General features: G+C 46.0%; 1 protein-coding gene across 1 annotated transcript in view; it reads right to left on the bottom strand.

Moving 5' to 3' along the window:
* The window catches only part of LOC119443704 (potassium channel subfamily K member 9-like), a 245870-nt gene extending 228534 nt beyond the window's left edge, over positions 1-17336 (bottom strand). The window contains 1 exon segment of the mRNA XM_037708418.2: positions 16555-17336. Coding sequence (XP_037564346.1) covers positions 16555-17023 — 469 coding nt within the window. The 5' untranslated portion in view covers positions 17024-17336.
* Positions 17337-17579: the final 243 nt, after the last annotated feature.

Raw genomic sequence — 17579 nt, 5'->3', positions numbered from 1 at the left:
GGAAAATGGTCCCGCCTAAGTGACGGCCAGGAGATCTTGAGCCCTGGTGGCTTCCTCGGCCCGCTGGACAGCCCAAAGTTGATCGTCAAGGGCAGAGCTGAGCAACACAGTCTCCCAGCGCACGCGGAGGCGATCTCGAGAGGCTGCATCCCCATTATTGTTTGTAATGCCTCGACATTCCCATAGCATATGTTCCAGATTCGCTCTAGAACCACAGTTTTTGCACTTATCTGTCTTGCACATGTCTGGGTAGATGAGGTGTGATATCCCCGGGTTCGGATAAGTTCTGGTCTGTAATTGCCGCCATTCGACAGACTGCTTTTTGCTGAGCTTTTGGTGAGGTGGTGGGAAAATGCACCTTTGCAATTTGTAGTGTTTTGTGATGTCATGAAATCTGGTCATACGATCCTTCCATTCCCACTCCTCTCCATATTCGTTCTCAGGAGACGCTAAGGTGCCGGCCCTATATTTTCGGCCGTGACTCGTTCCGTAAGCCCTCGAGCCACGTCATGCACCGTCTTATTATTATTGCTGTCACCTGGCGAGGTGGAGGTGTGAGCGGGTGTCCATATTAAATAAACATCCTTTTCTTGACTGTTGGTACCTGCCATTAGGATTCGTAGTGCTTCAGGGGAGATTCGGCCATTAGCGAAATTTCGTACTGCCGCCTGAGAGTCATTGACTATTACGTCCGCTTCGGTCTGTGATAGTGCTAGCGCAATAGATATCTCCTCCGCAGTCTCGATGTTTACTGTGCTTGCCGTAACGCATGTCTTGCACTTCTTTTCGTGATCAATTACTACGGCTGTAAAGCCGCGCCTGTGCTTGTATCTAGCAGCGTCTACAAATACTGCGTCGAGGTCTCCCACAGTGATCTTTGCCTTTCTGCCGGTTAAGAAGTCACGAACATAATTGTATGTTCTCCTTCCTAATCCTAGCTCTTTAAGGCTGCTGAGTATTGCCTGATGTGTTACACTGCCAATGCTTTCTTTAAGCCTAAGCCGAGGATGGCTCTAGTGGATCTGCCTGGGTTGTCTATGATTTGGTGTTTAAGCTGGAGCATCGCATCCTGCGTGGAAAGATTCCTTCTGAAACCCTGCATTGTGGAGAGAAACAGGTCCCTGTCCTCGAGATAGTTGGTTAGTCTCGCTAGGACTGCATGCTCCATGAGCTTTCCAACGCAAGATGCGAGAGATATGGGTCTCAGATTCTCCAGCTGTAAGCGCCTGCCTGGCTTAGGTATTAAGATGACGTGTGCCGTCTTCCATTGTCGTGGTATTTTGCCGGTTTTCCAGCATTCATTGATATATTCTGTCAGTTTTGTTATAGACTCATCATTTAGGTTCCTGAGTATCTTATTTGTGATTCTGTCTGGTCCGGGTGCTGATTTAGTATTGAGTTTTTGCGAGGCTGCCCTTACTTCTACTTCACTAATTCCCCTGTCAAGTTCGTTGTTGACTACTCCTGTGTAGTCTGGGTGCATAATCGGTCTAGCCTGGGAGATATATTTCTCTGTAACCTCCCGTAGAAAGTGTTGTTCTGAATCTCCATAGGCATGAATTACCTTGTTAATATTTTGCTTGCATACCGCCTTAGTTTCCTCTGGGTGTAGCAGGTACCTGAGAAGTTTCCATGTCTTTGCTAGCCCTAATTGATTGTCCATGTTACTACATGTCTCCTCCCATTGCTGCTTACATAGCTGTTGTGCATGCTGCTCTATGTCTCTGTTTAATCTGGTTATCCTCCTTCTGATTGCCCGGTTGTGTCTCTGACTCCTCCATCTCCTTTGCAGCCCTTCCTTAGCCTCCCACATGTGCAGGAGCCTACTGTCTATGATTTCTAAGTGTGCTTCTGGTGGAACTATTTGTGTAGCCGCGGTTACGTCTTTCGTTAACTGTTCAGTCCAATCTGCGATGTTTTTAATTTCCCCGCTGGTATTCTTTCTAATGTTCCGGAACTTATCCAGTCGACAATTTTGAGCTTCTTGCCTTTGTGTTTGCGCGGTCCTGCCCATTGTTATTTCTATTATACTGTGGTCGCTACCCAGATCTTGCTGTGTATTTATCCACTGCGTGTCGCTTATGTTTTTTGTGATAGTAAGGTCTGGCGTAGTGTCGACGCAAACACTGTTGCCTCTCCTGGTGGGAGCTGAAGGATCGGTTACGAGGGTTAGGCCCTCCTGTTGCGCGTCTAGCCAGAGGTTTCTGCCTTTGGGACTCTTCAATTTATAGCCCCAAGCCGCGTGTTGAGCATTAAAATCTCCCCCGATTACCACCGCACGATTACCCGCTATGGCGAGCGTTTTACGAAATAGTGTTCGGAATTTGTGTTTTTTACACTGCGGGTTACTGTAAACGTTGAGGATAAAAAGGCTATCTGCTAATTTCCGTGTGGGCATAATCTCTATTCAGATATTGTCAATATCCCTTATTTCCGTTTCGTGTTGCACGACCGTAAGGTTTCGCTTTACAAGAGTGGTTATGGCCTTCGTCTCCCCTTCGGCACCACTAAATGGTTTGTAGACTGATAATTTTGTCTTTCCTGTGTGTTTCCTGTATCATTATGATATCTGGGCTTTCTTTGTTAATCAGATGCTGCTGTAGATTGAATCTTTTTCTGCGGTATCCGCTACAATTCCATTGCCAGATCCTGTATGTATCGCGTCTATCCATGGCGGCGTTACAGTTTTCCTGCTCCCTCGGTTAGTACCGGTGGTTTCATGTAGGGCTTGCCTGTCGTTTTGATGGGACCACCCCCACTGGATTGTGGTCCCCACGCCGCTATTCTTGTTTCTATATCCGTGATGCGGGTCACTATCGCATTAAGCTGCTGCTGTATTTGTTGCATGATTCTTGCGCCCATTTCCTCTATTTTTGCCTCGATTCTTTCCTCGACTTCTTCCTGACGCTCTGGAAGTGCACTAAAAGGTTTGGTCTTTTTCTGTTTCCCCCTGTATCTTCCGTGGCTTTACGTTTAGCCGGAGTAGCTACATCCTCCTCCATATCTATTTCTCTTTCCTCCGTTACAACTTGTGTCACTTCTCGGTTTTTTACCGTTCCTTTTCTAATTCTGTTATTCTCCTCTTTGAGCTTTCTGTTCTCCTCTTTTAATGCGGCGTTACTTTGATTATACTGTGCCATCATCTGCCTAATCTGTGCTTTATTCTTTCTCTAGCTCCCTTATTTTACTTTGAGAAGCAGCCTCGGCCCCCGCGCGCGCCCTGGAAACTGCGTTTGCCGAGCTCACCTGAAAGGGTCCACTGAGGCCATTGCTGGAGTGAGCTTCTTCTTTGTCGCTGTGGGATCTCAGAAAACTTTGATAGTGCATTCACACAGCGACTGGCACAGGCGATGGGCAAACAACACTGACTGGCGACCAAAGAGGGAATCCGGGCGACCGATGGTCACAACCAGAGAGTTAACCCCCCCCCCCCCCCCGGAGGATCCTGACACGCCCCAAAAAATTATTCCAGAGCACCCCCCCCCCCCCTCACCTCTTACAGACAGGCACTCATCCTGGAAAAAAATTACGCTGAACCCACGCACTGTGCTAATCGCGTTACGAAATCTTTACTCTTTGGGGAGGTGGGCACTACGTGGCCCTAATTTTGAGGCCCAATTTTCATGTTCAGCACGCAGACCACAGCGTGCAGACGACAGTGCTGCAGTGCGACCTGCTGGGAGGACGACATCAGAGAACAACATGGTGACCGAGTATTTAACTTACAGACGGTATCCTGGAGAGCTGGCTTCACAGCAAGCGCTGCTAATGCTTTCGTGCGAGGTCGAGAGAAAAGCAATGTTCCCCGCTTTGTGATCAGCTGCAATGAAGGTACTGTCTCCGTGTCTGTTGTGCTTAGTTGTTTTTTTTTCGTGCAAAATTATATTGTACTTCGTTTTTACAACGTCTGCACTTGGCTCTATCAATACTTGTACAATGAAAACTTGCTTCACTTTTCCCTGCATAGAAAAATGAAATAAATAACATTGTGCACTGAAATGAAATCTCTAAACGCTGTCTCTTAGGTTCTTGAAATTTTCAAACGTGGTGGCAGAATGCCATGGGTGTTTAAATAATGTATTGAATTTATAATCCCGCCAAACGAAGCACATATTTTGGCCTTCTGTAGAGCGTTCATTCGTGCCGGCCTGTCTGCACCTTGGTTGTAGTATTTTTTGCGCTACAACATCAGCTCGACATGCACCGACAACGACGAACTCCCTTGTAAAATGTATTTTAACGTGCTCGATTAAAAGTTTAATTAGTGTACTTGTACTAATTAGCACAGTTCCCGTCACCGTTTGTTGAAAAGAACCGTTCAGCCTTAATTAAATAAAACAAGTTGGTAAAAAGGACGCTAGCCCCTTAAACCCCCCCCCCCCCGCCCTCCCCGCCTTTGGCTCAAAAAAGATACCACCATTAACTTTCTATCCATCCCCCCCCCCCCGCGTTCTGGTTACACCTCCGCCCCCCCAAAAAAATCGAAATTCGGCATAAAGCCCTGGTCGCAACGCCGAGCGCCGTCGCCAGCCCCACAGGTGCAGTTCGCAGCTGTTTTCGCCAAGAACGAGCGTCATGATGCGGATTGCAATTGAGCTCGAACGGGTGAACAGTATGGAGCAGAACGTAGGGAGCGTGCGCGTGCGTGCGTGCTGCCTGTACAAATGAATTTTAATTTGAAGTTTGAAGTTCACTTTTTAACGCACATGCGAAAATTGTACATGAGTGGCAAGGATGGCGGAGAAAAACCTACATAACAGCAGCTTCAGTGGCGCCACCAAGCCTAAAATTTCTACTGCCATTCCGCTTTATGCATTTGATCCTTAGACAGTCTCACATCATATAAAATTAACAACAATAATAATAATTCAATAATAACTTATTGTCGTCCATGCACATGAACTGAAGAACTTTCCATGAAACATGCTTGTGATGTTTTATGGGAGCAACGATGATTCACTTTGTTTACATTGCGATGGAGCACTTGGGATAATGCTGTACCCTTCAATTGTCATTCTCGTACTAAGAAACGAATAAACGAACAATAAACAAACTGTATAGTGAAATGAAAAATTATCTGCCAAGCATATGTGCCCCGTTTCCACTATGCCACATCAGGGGTGTTCTGTAACTGTCCACCTAGTCGACATGTCCATTTCGTCTGCTGCTGAACTGCTGATCGGTTGAGTGCTCCTGTCTCCTTCTAACGCCTACCCCAGCCCGACCAATGTCTAGGTGGACACTACTGCATGGCCTATCAGGTATGAATTCTTTTGGATGCTAATGACAGCTCTCTTGCAAAGCAGCGGTTTTTAAGGTGAAACTTTAGCTCAGGGGCCCCTATTTAAATACATGGAAATGGAGAAATAGTGTTTCTCGGCAACCACTCAGCAAATGTGATGAGGTTTGTTGCATATTAAAAAAAAACATAAGGTCTAGTGACAGTTGGAAGGAATTTTTTATTTAGGCCGTCTATCTTGCTATAAAATTGTTTAAAATCACAAACTTCCAGAAAACGAAAGTATCAAGTGTACAACTCTGTAACTCACAATGTAAAATGAAACCACAATTTTGTAAATTGTATTGAATAGTACACCTAAAGCGGACAAATTGATGTACCACAATGGGATCCTAAGTACATCGCTAATATCGGAGTAGGACTTTTGCAATACGCTTGTATATATTTTAGAAACGTCCCTTAAAATATAAATGAATACAAGGTATTCATTTCTAAGTTTTACGGAATATTTAGAAATCCCCTGTGGCAGGTAGCATAATTCTTACCATGGAGCTTGGTTATTCGACCAGGAGGACATTAGAAGCACGAGAAATCGAAACACATATTCAACAAATGAGCGAAAATTCACTAATTAACTGCTTAGTTAATTATTTTATGACACATATTGCAGTTTACGAATTGTAGCCGGTGATCTTGTCAGGCGTACCCACTTGGAATGAATTCCCAGAATGACACCAGTTTGGAGATATGCGCCAACAAACTCGGCGTAAAAATACACTGTTGTTCCACTTACTTTTTTACCAAAATGCTGTTTTATAGATTGAAGCACAAAAGTAACTGGAACGCCCATGTATTTCGTCCCACACATTGGGAAATAATATCTCGAAACTGGTGTCATCCTGGAAATTCAAGTGGATGCGTCTTGCAAACTCACCGGCTACAATTCGTAAATTGCAAAATGTGTCCTTAAGTAAATAACTAAAAAGCTCATTAGTAAATTTTTGTTAATTAGTTGAATATGAGTTCCGATTTCTCGTGCTACTAATGTCCACCTCTTCGAATAACCCAGCTCAAAGATAAGAATTATGCTACCTGCCACAGGCGATCTTTAAAAATTCGGTAAAGCTTAATTTTGAACGCCCGGTATTATCAAATTTGTCAATTTTGGAAGCTCTAATAGACGTAGTTGACAGAAATGCAATTTCTGTTAGTGTTGGAGGGTTGCGGATTTGTAAACCTCGCTCAATTTTTATGAAACTTGCCTATTTTAGGAAATTATTATAGAACAATCCAGGCCCTAAATGAAAATTCCGCTTCCAATAGTCGCTAGACTTCAACTGTCTCTGTCACATGCAGCAAATCTCATTAAAATCGGTCCAGGGGTTATATCCCAAAAATATATCTGCTTTTTACACGCATTTGAATAGGCGGCATCTGATTTGGGCGCTAGCTAAAGCTTCCTCTTAAAGTTACTTAGGTCTTCTTTTTCTCGAGAAAAAAAAAAGATGCGCACTGTTTCTTATAAGTTTGTTTTTATAAACACAAAATTTATCTTTATTGCTCCGATTAATGTTATCTGGTGAACCCATAAATTCCCTCGAGATGCGGCCAAGCAAACGCTGACTTTATGACAAGCTAGATATTACCATAAACAGTCAGAAATGGCGCGAACATTCCTTCCAGTGGTACGGCGTGCGCAGAAACGAAGAAAAATTACTTTTCTTTCCGTCAGACAGAAGCACGCCTTAGAGAACGCACCACCAAGCTAGCCTCTCGACAAGGTCAGCCAAGCAGCTCATGACAAGTGTCGTCTTGACACGTCGGTGACGAAGCGTGGTGCGAGCTGATTCAACGCGTTGAAATAAGGGAGATGGATCGGCTTGTGTCGCCCAGACGGTGATACGTCACGTGACATCACCAGCTGACGATTCTTGCACACATGGTTCCTTGAAATGACCCGGCGCTCAGTTTCTTGCGCTATGCAGATGGCTTCGCAGAAGGACTTTACGCCCGTTTTGAAAAAGAAATCGCCAGTTTTGCTCGAAGAGCGAAGCACTGGCTGCGATAGCACGGCTTGTGCTTGAACTTACCGGGCGTTGTTCTAACTATACTATCGGGTCGGACTAACGCGGACGCGATATATGGAGGTGCACCAAAATTTATGGCCCCCCTGAAAAGCATTACCATGCTGCGTAGGCAGAACCTCTATTAACGCCACAAAGGTCATTTTTGTACCGAAAATGGCCGACAGCGCAATCAGTAAGAACACGTCAAGAATGCTCGGATTGACATCAAATTTCCCAGGGAGGTTCCTGTAAACAAAATAAATTAATGGGTTTTAAAAGAAACATTTTTATTAACTTTCGGTCCGTGCGGGAATCGAACCTGGGCCTCCGGGGTGCGCGACGAGTACGCATCCCTGACGTCACGGCGGCGCCACGGTTTTGGCTGACTAAAGATGTGGCCTAGTGCGTGCTTCGTTGGGCACGTGACGGCTAAGCCAATGGGGAGGAGGTGGTGCTACGTCATTAGTGTCTAAAATAAAAAGCATTAATGTCCCATTGAACGCCGCTGAACGGTCCTTCGAGTTATAACCTCCTCGCAGGCAAGCGAGGAGGTTAGTCCTAATTATTTAATTAGACAAAAAAGCAGATCTCCCATGTCTTGACGTCAACTATGGCTCATATTCTTGTTTCTATAAAATCGAAGTTTATCTTTATCAGTCATGTTTCAGTAATTTTCGGCAGTCTTCACGAGAACACCGGTATTCATATATCATTACTTCTCAGGACAGCTATGTTGAAACGCCTTCAATGTTGAAACGCCTTCAGAGCACATCGTTTCGTCGATGCGGTATACCGTTATACCAAGTAAATTTTTCTATGCAGGAAGGGCAGTCATCAAATTGATTCATTGCTCTCCTCCAAACTGTTCTGTGACTCCTATCAAGGAGAGCTTATTAGTGATGCTTTACCTTTACCTATGAGCAAACACACTCGTGAAGAGAAAACAAGACCCTATCCGAAACATTTCCAATAGACCCTTTTCATCGGCTAGTTGAATCACTGTGAACAGATGGCGCTTGCGCCTCGCCTAGTCTAGGGAGCCTACATGCACACAGTGCTTGCACGTAGGCTTCCTAGCCTAGTCATTTGTTGCCGCAAGACACGCCACGTCACCTCCACGGCAGTTGCATTCCAGGTCGTGGCGGGTACGTTCCGAGAGGGTGCACATTTAGGTGCGCATTCAAGAACAGCAGATGCTCGAAATAAATGCGGAGCTTCAATGCCACCACGACCCTCATAACCCACTGTACAGTTTAAAGACGCTAAACCACAGATTTCTTTTTAAACCGCCTAAATATCTTCTATGCACACACGCTTGAGTAAGGCTGCTTCTTGACCACTATTTCATTCTCACATGGAGCTTTATACTGAAAGCTGATGAACTCGCAACGCTGTTCGTTCACAATTGAGAGGTATCGAAATAAGATGCATCACTCGTGAATAGTGTACTGCTAGCTCTGTTTATTCTATAGCTGCTTTCCTCTCTGGTTTTCTTTGTCCTTCTTTGTTTGCCCCACAACGCGGGAATAAAATGTCGAACCGTCATCAAACTCAAACGAAGTTATTGCAGTGGCAGAAGAATGTTTATATTATACTTTATGAAAGCAAGGTTCCTAGACAAATATGATGGCCAGATAGCTCTGCAAATTTAGTAGACACTCGTTCGCGCTTGTAAATAATATTTTTCTGGGTTCCACTAACGCGCGGCCCGATTCACTGAAACTGACTGTGATTCAGTCACGCACTACAGATATGAGTGCACTTCTTGGAGAGTATGCCGACCAATGAGTCGTTTACATGCTATGCTACGCAACAACGTTAGAAGTTTTTGTCACGAAGCACAACGTGAACGAGTGACGAACGACACTACGTCTTTTCTGTAACTACTACAAAACTTCGAAAATGTATGCTGACCGTTCAGAGCACGGCGTCTAGAGCAATTACCACGTTCACGAGTGATTACGCAGAAAATAAGCAAAAATAAGAAAGTCAATGATATCGCGCCAGAAAACGCAACTGAACTAAAAAAAATGACAACCTGTGGCTTCCAAGCGATTGGCAATAAATAAAAGGGGGAAACGATGAGCGAACAACAATAGTCCTCATTTAATACAGCGGCCAAAAGTACGCACCACTGTGCCTTGCAAAACAAGCAATGGGCTATACCCCGGCCTTCCAGTATATGTACTTTGGAAGTACTGCCCGGCCTTCCAGTAGGCGCACCGTATGGCAGTGGTTGCACCATTAATACAACGGGTAATGAGCTCCAAAGCATGCATGGATACCCGACATTTACATGTGCTCTCAAGCTTTGGCAACAGTTTCGTGCTCTTCCCGCCCTCATTGTCGGCTTGTCCGCTTGGCTCATTGTCATTAACAAGCGAAAACAGCGGCTTGCAGCGGCACACTGGCGTCATGCGTTGCCCTTGTAAACAGAGGCTGCGGAGGCCGTCTTAGGCAAGCACTACGTCATCAAACATGGCGGCGCCCACGGGAGTGGGGTGAAAAGGTTTATAACTCAGCGGACAATTTCAGCGTGGCTTACATGGGCTGCGGTTAGTGCCAACCCTGTTGGAGAAAATTCGACAACCTATTACGAACTACATTGATGGCGTAAAATGCAAGCCAGTGTTACACGCTTGTAAAACGTGAAGGCGAAAGCCTGCCAGCTGCGTAAGAAGACGACGATGAACGCGCGAGCAGTGGCACGAGCGCGTCTCTGTGACCACGTGACGTGTGCAATCAGGCACGCACTAGGCACACTTTCAGTAAACCAGAACCGTGAAGCAGCCATAGATCCAGGGAATCGTGCTCGTCCAGGCAAGCGTAAATTACTGGCCTTTCAAGGCCACTAATTTACTTTGTTTAGAGGAACCACCCTAAGAAATGTGACGTCAAGCCGGGCATTTTTAGACGTGTTTTTACTCTTTATGGCGTCGGCTATTTTCGTCACGGTGCAATTTCGCCAAGGTCACCGCCAACATAGACACCCAAGGCTTTCGCCTTAATAGTTGCGCTGGAGATTTAGCGCATCTCCACTACGGCCCCGGCCAGAGCACATCCCGTGCAGCCAGTCTGCACAGGAGACCTCAGATCATTGATCTGCTTATACTGCATGACCAAACGGCTATACGGTGTCTGCATTTTACGCTGCGCTTACAACCACAGCATGTGAAAATGTATCCTAGCCACCGTCTATAGAGATTTTTTGTTTACCACGGAAAGGTGAACGGAAGTGTGCATATACCGAGGAAATAAAATTCCTTGGCTTTCTTCTCTTCGCCATTGGCGCATGCTGTCCTTTCCTATCTTTATGCATTTCACTCGCATCGGTTTCCGCACCCTGGCCACGAACTTCGGTGAACTTGCGCGTGTTCTTTATCAAAGTGTCAAAATGAAACAGAAAAGGAGCCACTTTCTTTTTCCAAACACTGGCCTACACGACATATAGTCTCCTAACCTCTGGTAGAGCATGTGTACCATTGATGTTTTATTTGCAAAAGTGTCGTTACTGTCTTTCAAACGTGTAAATAATCTCCACCGTCGCAGCACCGAACGCCATTGTGTCACAAATCTCACTTCGGTGTCCTCTGCACAGCTGGAACAAAACTATAACCCTAAATTTGACAATTTTGACACTTTAAGGACCAGAATGACGGAGATATTGGCCTAGGCAGCTAGACGTTTATTCGAGTTATGTCATTACAGTAGTAACGCCCGCCCGCGTGTTAAACAAATAAGTACCAAGCAAATTGTAAACGTAAGCTATCGAAAGTGTTATTAAAACCATATTCCTTTCTATTATCTACGAAAAAAAGAGAAAGACTTGAAGGTCGAAAAAACGCCGTTGCATTGCGAAAATTTTAGGCGGTGTGAAATCTAGGCAGGTTGAAAATTTATCATATATATATATATATATATATATATATATATATATATATTGTGTGTGTGTTTTTTTGTTGTTCCACCACCGGGTATTCGAACGAACGCCAGCTTTACAAGCTTATGAACTACTTTTCCCGCCGTCATGGACTTCCCGAGTTTTATCATGATACACATCAGCCTCCACACAAATGCCCGCAACTGCTGTGAGCCAGCCACCCACGGCAACGTGACCACCATCTTGACATAAACATACATTAAGGCAGTTCAGCAGGGTGCAATCTCGGAGATTAGAAAGAAAAAGCCCTTCCCCAGAAACCTCGCTAAAGAAGAGGAAAAGGCATTAAGAAGCCTCAGAGGTAGGACAGACATAGTTATAAAGCCGGCGGACAAAGGAGGTGCCATTCTAATTATGAATTCCAAGGACTACATAAAAGAAGCCGATCGACAGCTCGACAACACCACGTTTTACAAACAGGTAGATAGACCCCACTACAGCATTTAAAGAAGTTGTTCGGAGGACTCTCAGTAACCTTCTAAAATAAAACAGGATCAGTGATGCCGTTGCGAAATCCCTGCTTCCTCTAAGCCCTACACAGGAGGGTTTTATCTTCTACCAAAAAATACGTAAAGCAAATAATCCGAGCTGACGCATTCTTTCTGGGAGTAGAACCATAAGAGAAAGAACTTCGAGTTACGCAGATGGCCTAATTAACGGAATTTTGCCTGCATTTGCTTCTTACACCAAGACACCACTCATTTCCTATACGAAATAATTGGCCTTTGTTTCCCCACAGGCAGGCTCTTAGATGCCCTGGACGTTGTACCCCTGTATACAAATATACCACACGCAGATGGCATTGCGCATTTGTACATGCGTTTTCAGAGTCGTTGTTTGAGATACCCATTAATTGTCACACACTTCAAACCTTATTAAAATTGGTATTAGAGCTAAATAAGTTTGAATGTAATGGGAAGCACTTCGTACAAGTCAACGGCACAAAAATGCGCCCTAAAATAGGTCCCTATTACGCCAAAATATTCATGGCCATACCGGAATCACAGTTTCTTAAGATCTGCGCGCTAAAACCAATGTTTTACAGAAGGTTCATAGACGACGTATTCCTAATCTGCTCCCACGGCGAGGAAGAGTTATTGAAGTTCATTTCGCAGTTCAATGATGTCCATCCAACCATCTCATTCTCCCGAACACATTCGGCTTCCGTAATCATCTTTCGGGGTGTTAGTGTAAGTGTGCAGAACAAGCTTATCACATCAGTCTACAAAAAACCAACTGATAAGCACAAATGCTTACATTTCCACAGTAACCATGTAAAACACTGTAAAACAGCAATCCCGTACAGTCAATCTCTTTGTTTGAAGCATATATGCACTAAAAATTGGCCTTTGCATTGAACTGTGAACAACTCCATAACGACTTACTACGCCAGCGTTATCCTCCCTCTGTTATCAGCGACACGATTCAAAAAGCAGACAACCGTGACTGTCATGCTCTCATAAACAGCAAACCAGCTCACCCAGATTCACAGACTAACCTTATCCTCATGTATGCAGCATACATCCTAACATACATCGTATCCTCCAGAAACATCACACCATATTCTTACAGAGCGAGAAAAATCGCCAATTTGTTCCTGAACCTCCACGGGCTGTTTACACAGAGATATGTCATGCCCTGCAAAATTAACTCCGCTAACTTCAAAGGCTGCACCACGCGGAAGACTTTGATGAAAACTCTGCCCCATGACGAGTACCGCTAATGTTGCCAAGAGCACCACGTCTTCATTCTCATTCCAAAGATTACAACTGCGAGACTTGTAACGTTGTATATCTCCTCGAATGCACCATTTTCCGTGCACAATACATCGGTCAAGCGGAAACACCTTTTTGTTTACGCTTTAATAATCCCTAATCACATGTAAAATCTATACCGTAGTTCCCCATCTCCAAACATGTCAACACACTAGGCCACCCTTTCGGAAAATATAACGCAGTTATGTCGAAATCAGGATTCTCCACTCACTACTACAAAGAAGCTTGTGAGTAATTTCTAATGCACAATTTCAGCACACTTTCTAGGGGAATTAACAAAAGCATAGGTATATAGGCTGAGGTGTATGCCCAACAAGCAAGAGACATGTTTCCAAGGTTGCCGACATGTTTGCTGCACCAAGGAATATTTTCCTGTCTGTTTTATGCATATCCTAACGGTTATATAGGGTATATAATATATAGCATGCTTACGAAGCTATATGTATATTTCCGCATCATTTATTAGAGATTGTTCTCGTCCTTCTGTTATGTTGATGTTTATTACTGCGCTATGTCATATAATTTTTCACTTTTCTTAGATTTTTCATACCCTTTGTATAAAGAACAGTTTGCCCGCGAACACAAAATGCACCACCTGTGCAAAGAATGCAACGGAATGCAGTTCGCGGAACTCTGAAGTTAGTGGAGGTCACAGTATGGGTGTCATATAACTAGGTGGGGGTGTACTGACTGTCTTCGTTGTCTTACAAAAGTTGCAGTAACTCCACACAAAGGACCAAGAGAAACACTCTTCTGGAGCTGCGACCCCTCGCATAGTCTACGCTAACATATGACCCCTCTCCCCTAAATTCCACTGGCTGCCTATTTCCAACTTATATTTCTCACGCCCCTCCAATATGGACGCCACTAAATGTACGTGTCTTTGCAATGTATATATATATATATATATATATATATATATATATATTCTAATTGCACTATTGCAGATAAAATGCGTAAATTGAGCTCTGGGTGCTTGTAATCGCGGTATTGATGAAGACCGGACCCCGGCCGAAACGTCAAAATAAAATCGTTGTTGTTATCGAAACGGTGCACGGACATTGGGACATGATTCGGATGCCCTACGGAGGAAGTGTTTCCACTGCGAATTGGATCCCGTGGATGCGGTGGGCACGTAGTGTTTCGGCATTCATGCCGTCAATGACAGGGCGCGCTTCCTACCAATTCTCTTTTCCCTACCTAAGACGCATTCGTTACTAACCGCGCCCGACACGGTCATACGGTGTACGTTATCCGCCCAATCAGCATTCCAGTGCGAGTATTTTCGCGCGTATCAGTCTCGATCGGCACAAGCACGTCCATTTGCTTTGCTCCTTTCCGTGTGCATTTCCCCGGTTATACATGATTTGTTAGGATTTATTAACGCAAACGCCGAGGCCACCACGCCACGAAAATTTTATTTAAACGCGCTTGAAAATACTAAACGTGTTTAATTAACTCAGCAGCGATGAGGTGATGCGGTAACTCCTGGAGTGTGGTGTAGGTTTGCAACTAAATTGCAACTGCAGTTTTGCAACTCCGGTTGGCAAAAACTGTATGGTCCCCTTGATAGTCCTTAGCAAAGGGCGAGAAAAAAGTAGTATTTGACAAAAGCGGTAAGATTCTTTCAACGTGGGCGCTTGAAATAAGTTTGAAACGAATATCTTTCGACTCAAATAGGACTTGTCAGCTGCAACGGTGTTCCTCACGAGCGATGCGCAGACCAATTCAAGTTTTCACACTTGTATTTTACACCGCGCATATATATAGTCGTGCCGCCGTAATCGAAACACACACACATAAATAAAATAAACAGATTGAATTATTTACAGCAAGAAAAATGTCAACCTTACTGCCTCAAGTTATCTCTTCACAAAACACAGATTAACTCAAAATTGGACTACGCTTGAGCCATTGGAGATCCGTCTAAGTATTCACTAATTCTCGCTTTGGTAAGCGTAGGAAATCACGCAGCATGCTTCATTTTGTCAAACTATTCTCGCTATGCCATGCCATATTGTTACATCTCTGAAATAAACCCTTAACTTACCCAATCTTCCGTCACGCCGCAAGTGTTCCAGTCTGTGCCTTTTTCACAGAGTTTCATTTCAACCCTCTTTTCAAAGAAACGCTTTTCGCCCCTCTATCTTATATTTCGTCCCGCACCGACCACAGCCGGAAAGTCAGGGTACCAGTATGCCCTACAAGTCTTTACAGTGACTCCTTCATCTCTAGGACAAGCGTGCCCTGGAATCACCTTTTCGCGTCAGTCGCACTCATCACAAGACTTCGAATCACTTTTAAGACACTGTATAAAACTTGTTTTGTTAATTTCCTACTGGCCTTTTTTCTATCCCCACTCCTTACCGTAACGCCTTCGGGCCTTGAAAGTATGTGAAAGAAATAAATAAATAAGTAATAAGAGCTGCCACGTGAAAAGTGATTAAAACGAACCTGGGTGCCTCCCGCATACACGCGTGTTAGCCTCTGACGGGATAAACAGTAAGTTATGCAACTCATGGTTCCTAAAGAAATGACAATCTCGGGTTCGAAGACGCTCTAATATGGTCGCCCATTATCGCCGTAAATGCATCAGAAAGCCGGACTCGTGTAAGAGTAGACGACTGCGGCGACTCCAGATATGTCAACGGTGAGGTCGTCCACGAAACCCAAGCTATTTGCCAGGCTTCCACTTTCTGCTAATTTGGCGTGAACATGAACCCTTCCTGGTCGCGCTCAGTGTGTTGGTACAGCTCAGGCGCAATACGAGGCATTGTTACATGAACCCTTCCTGGTCGCGCTCAGTGTGTTGGTACAGCTCAGGTGCAATACGAGGCATTGTTACATGAACCCTTCCTGGTCGCGCTCAGTGTGTTGGTACAGCTCAGGCGCAATACGAGGCATTGTTACGGTTTGAGCAAAGGAAGTCGCAAATGTAGCACTTTGGCGCAACCGGTGCAGCTGTTGTTATATATATAAATATATATATATATATATATATATATATATGATGTGTCGGTGTGTGTCTGTGGTTGAGAATAGCGCGCCGCAATTCAACCGCTTGTCAATCAGACACCAGTGTCTACCACTTTTCTTGCTCTTGTTTCAAGTTGTGCCACTATTTCAGGGTGAATCGTGGGAAACTTACGCCCACACAAAACATAAGCACGCTTTCATGCACTGTCACTAAAAGCTGTGGGCAGACGGTGCGGTTCCCCAAGAAACAAAAAGCAGTCGAAGGCGAAGATCAATGAGCCATACCTACTGCGAAATATATTTTCCTTGAACAACGCCTTCTCGGTTTCTGTGGAGCATTCTGGTGCACACAACTGGGTTTGATGGATTAGTTGCAGGATTTAACGAATGAATGAAGCATCCTCTGACCTCTGTAGACTAACATTTCCCTAGCAGACGGCTCCCGTCTGAATGCAGATGTCGCGAAATCCGCTTGGAAACCACGACGGGTCTTTTGCGCGTACTGCTGCCGGCGCCGCGAACAGGTGCAGCGCGACTGCGGGGCGAGAGAAAGCTCACCGATGGTGGTGATGACGGTGAGCGAGTAGAGGAAAGCCCCGGAGAAAGACCACTGCTGCTCGCGGCCAGACTCCTTGCCGTCGTAGCCGTCCTTTACGGCGGCCACCAGCCTGAGCTGAAATTCGCGGATGTGCTCGTTGACGGCCGCGGTCCAGTTGTCCTTGTAGAGCACGTTAAGCGCCGCCGTCACGTCCCACAGCCGGCTGACGGTCTGCTCGCGCAGGGCGCGCACCTGGCTCGCCTTGCGCACCTCGTAGGGCCCTTCGAGGGCGCGGAAGGCGAACGCACCGAGCACACTGTAGCCGACCACGAGCGCGCACAGACCCACGTGCGAGAAGAGGAACGCGGCGAACTTGCGGCAGCACGAGCGGCACTTGTTTCCTTCGGATGCCGGCGGCGACGCGGCCAGCCTTCGCTGCCGCCGCACCACGCTGCCGCCGCGGCGGGACGGTGACCGGTCCAGGGGCATCGTGGCACGTCGGCCCCGACGCTGCACTACGACACCAGAGGCCAGCGGTCATGGCAGCGCGAACCTCGTCGTCCCATCAGCGTCCGACAGGCCGCCGGCATCACCGTCGTCTGCTCGCGCGGAGAACAACGCATCGCGGTCGTTCAGCGGCCGGCGCTTCAGCCGCGTCGCTCGCAGGACGCGAATGCCTGCACGGGCATCACTGGCGCGGCCTCGGGGATAGAACGCGTCGCCGGCGCGACAAACGTCGACTAGACAGCGGGAGGAGAACGTCGCGGCTGCGCGGCCCCGAACACGCCAGAAAAGAAAAGCGGCGCAACTTCGCACAATCGACTTTTTTCCCGCCGCAGCGCCGCGGCAACGGCGGCGGCCATGCAGGAGCTCTCTCGTGCCGCGTCGCCATCTGGCGGAGGCTCAAAGAATGACAAAGAGACTCCTGCCGTCGCCGGCGGCCCGTCTCTCGCATTTGATTCTCGGTGCTGTCCCCTCATCCTTGGAGGCTTGGGGGATGCCTCGCACGCTTTGGACCCCGTTGCAGCCCGGACCGACACTCCGA

This window comes from Dermacentor silvarum, chromosome 3 (genome assembly GCF_013339745.2).
Source record: "Dermacentor silvarum isolate Dsil-2018 chromosome 3, BIME_Dsil_1.4, whole genome shotgun sequence".
NCBI lineage: Eukaryota > Metazoa > Arthropoda > Arachnida > Ixodida > Ixodidae > Dermacentor > Dermacentor silvarum.
The sequence above is the reverse complement of the archived record's forward strand: the minus strand, read 5'-3'. Positions and strand labels throughout refer to the sequence as shown.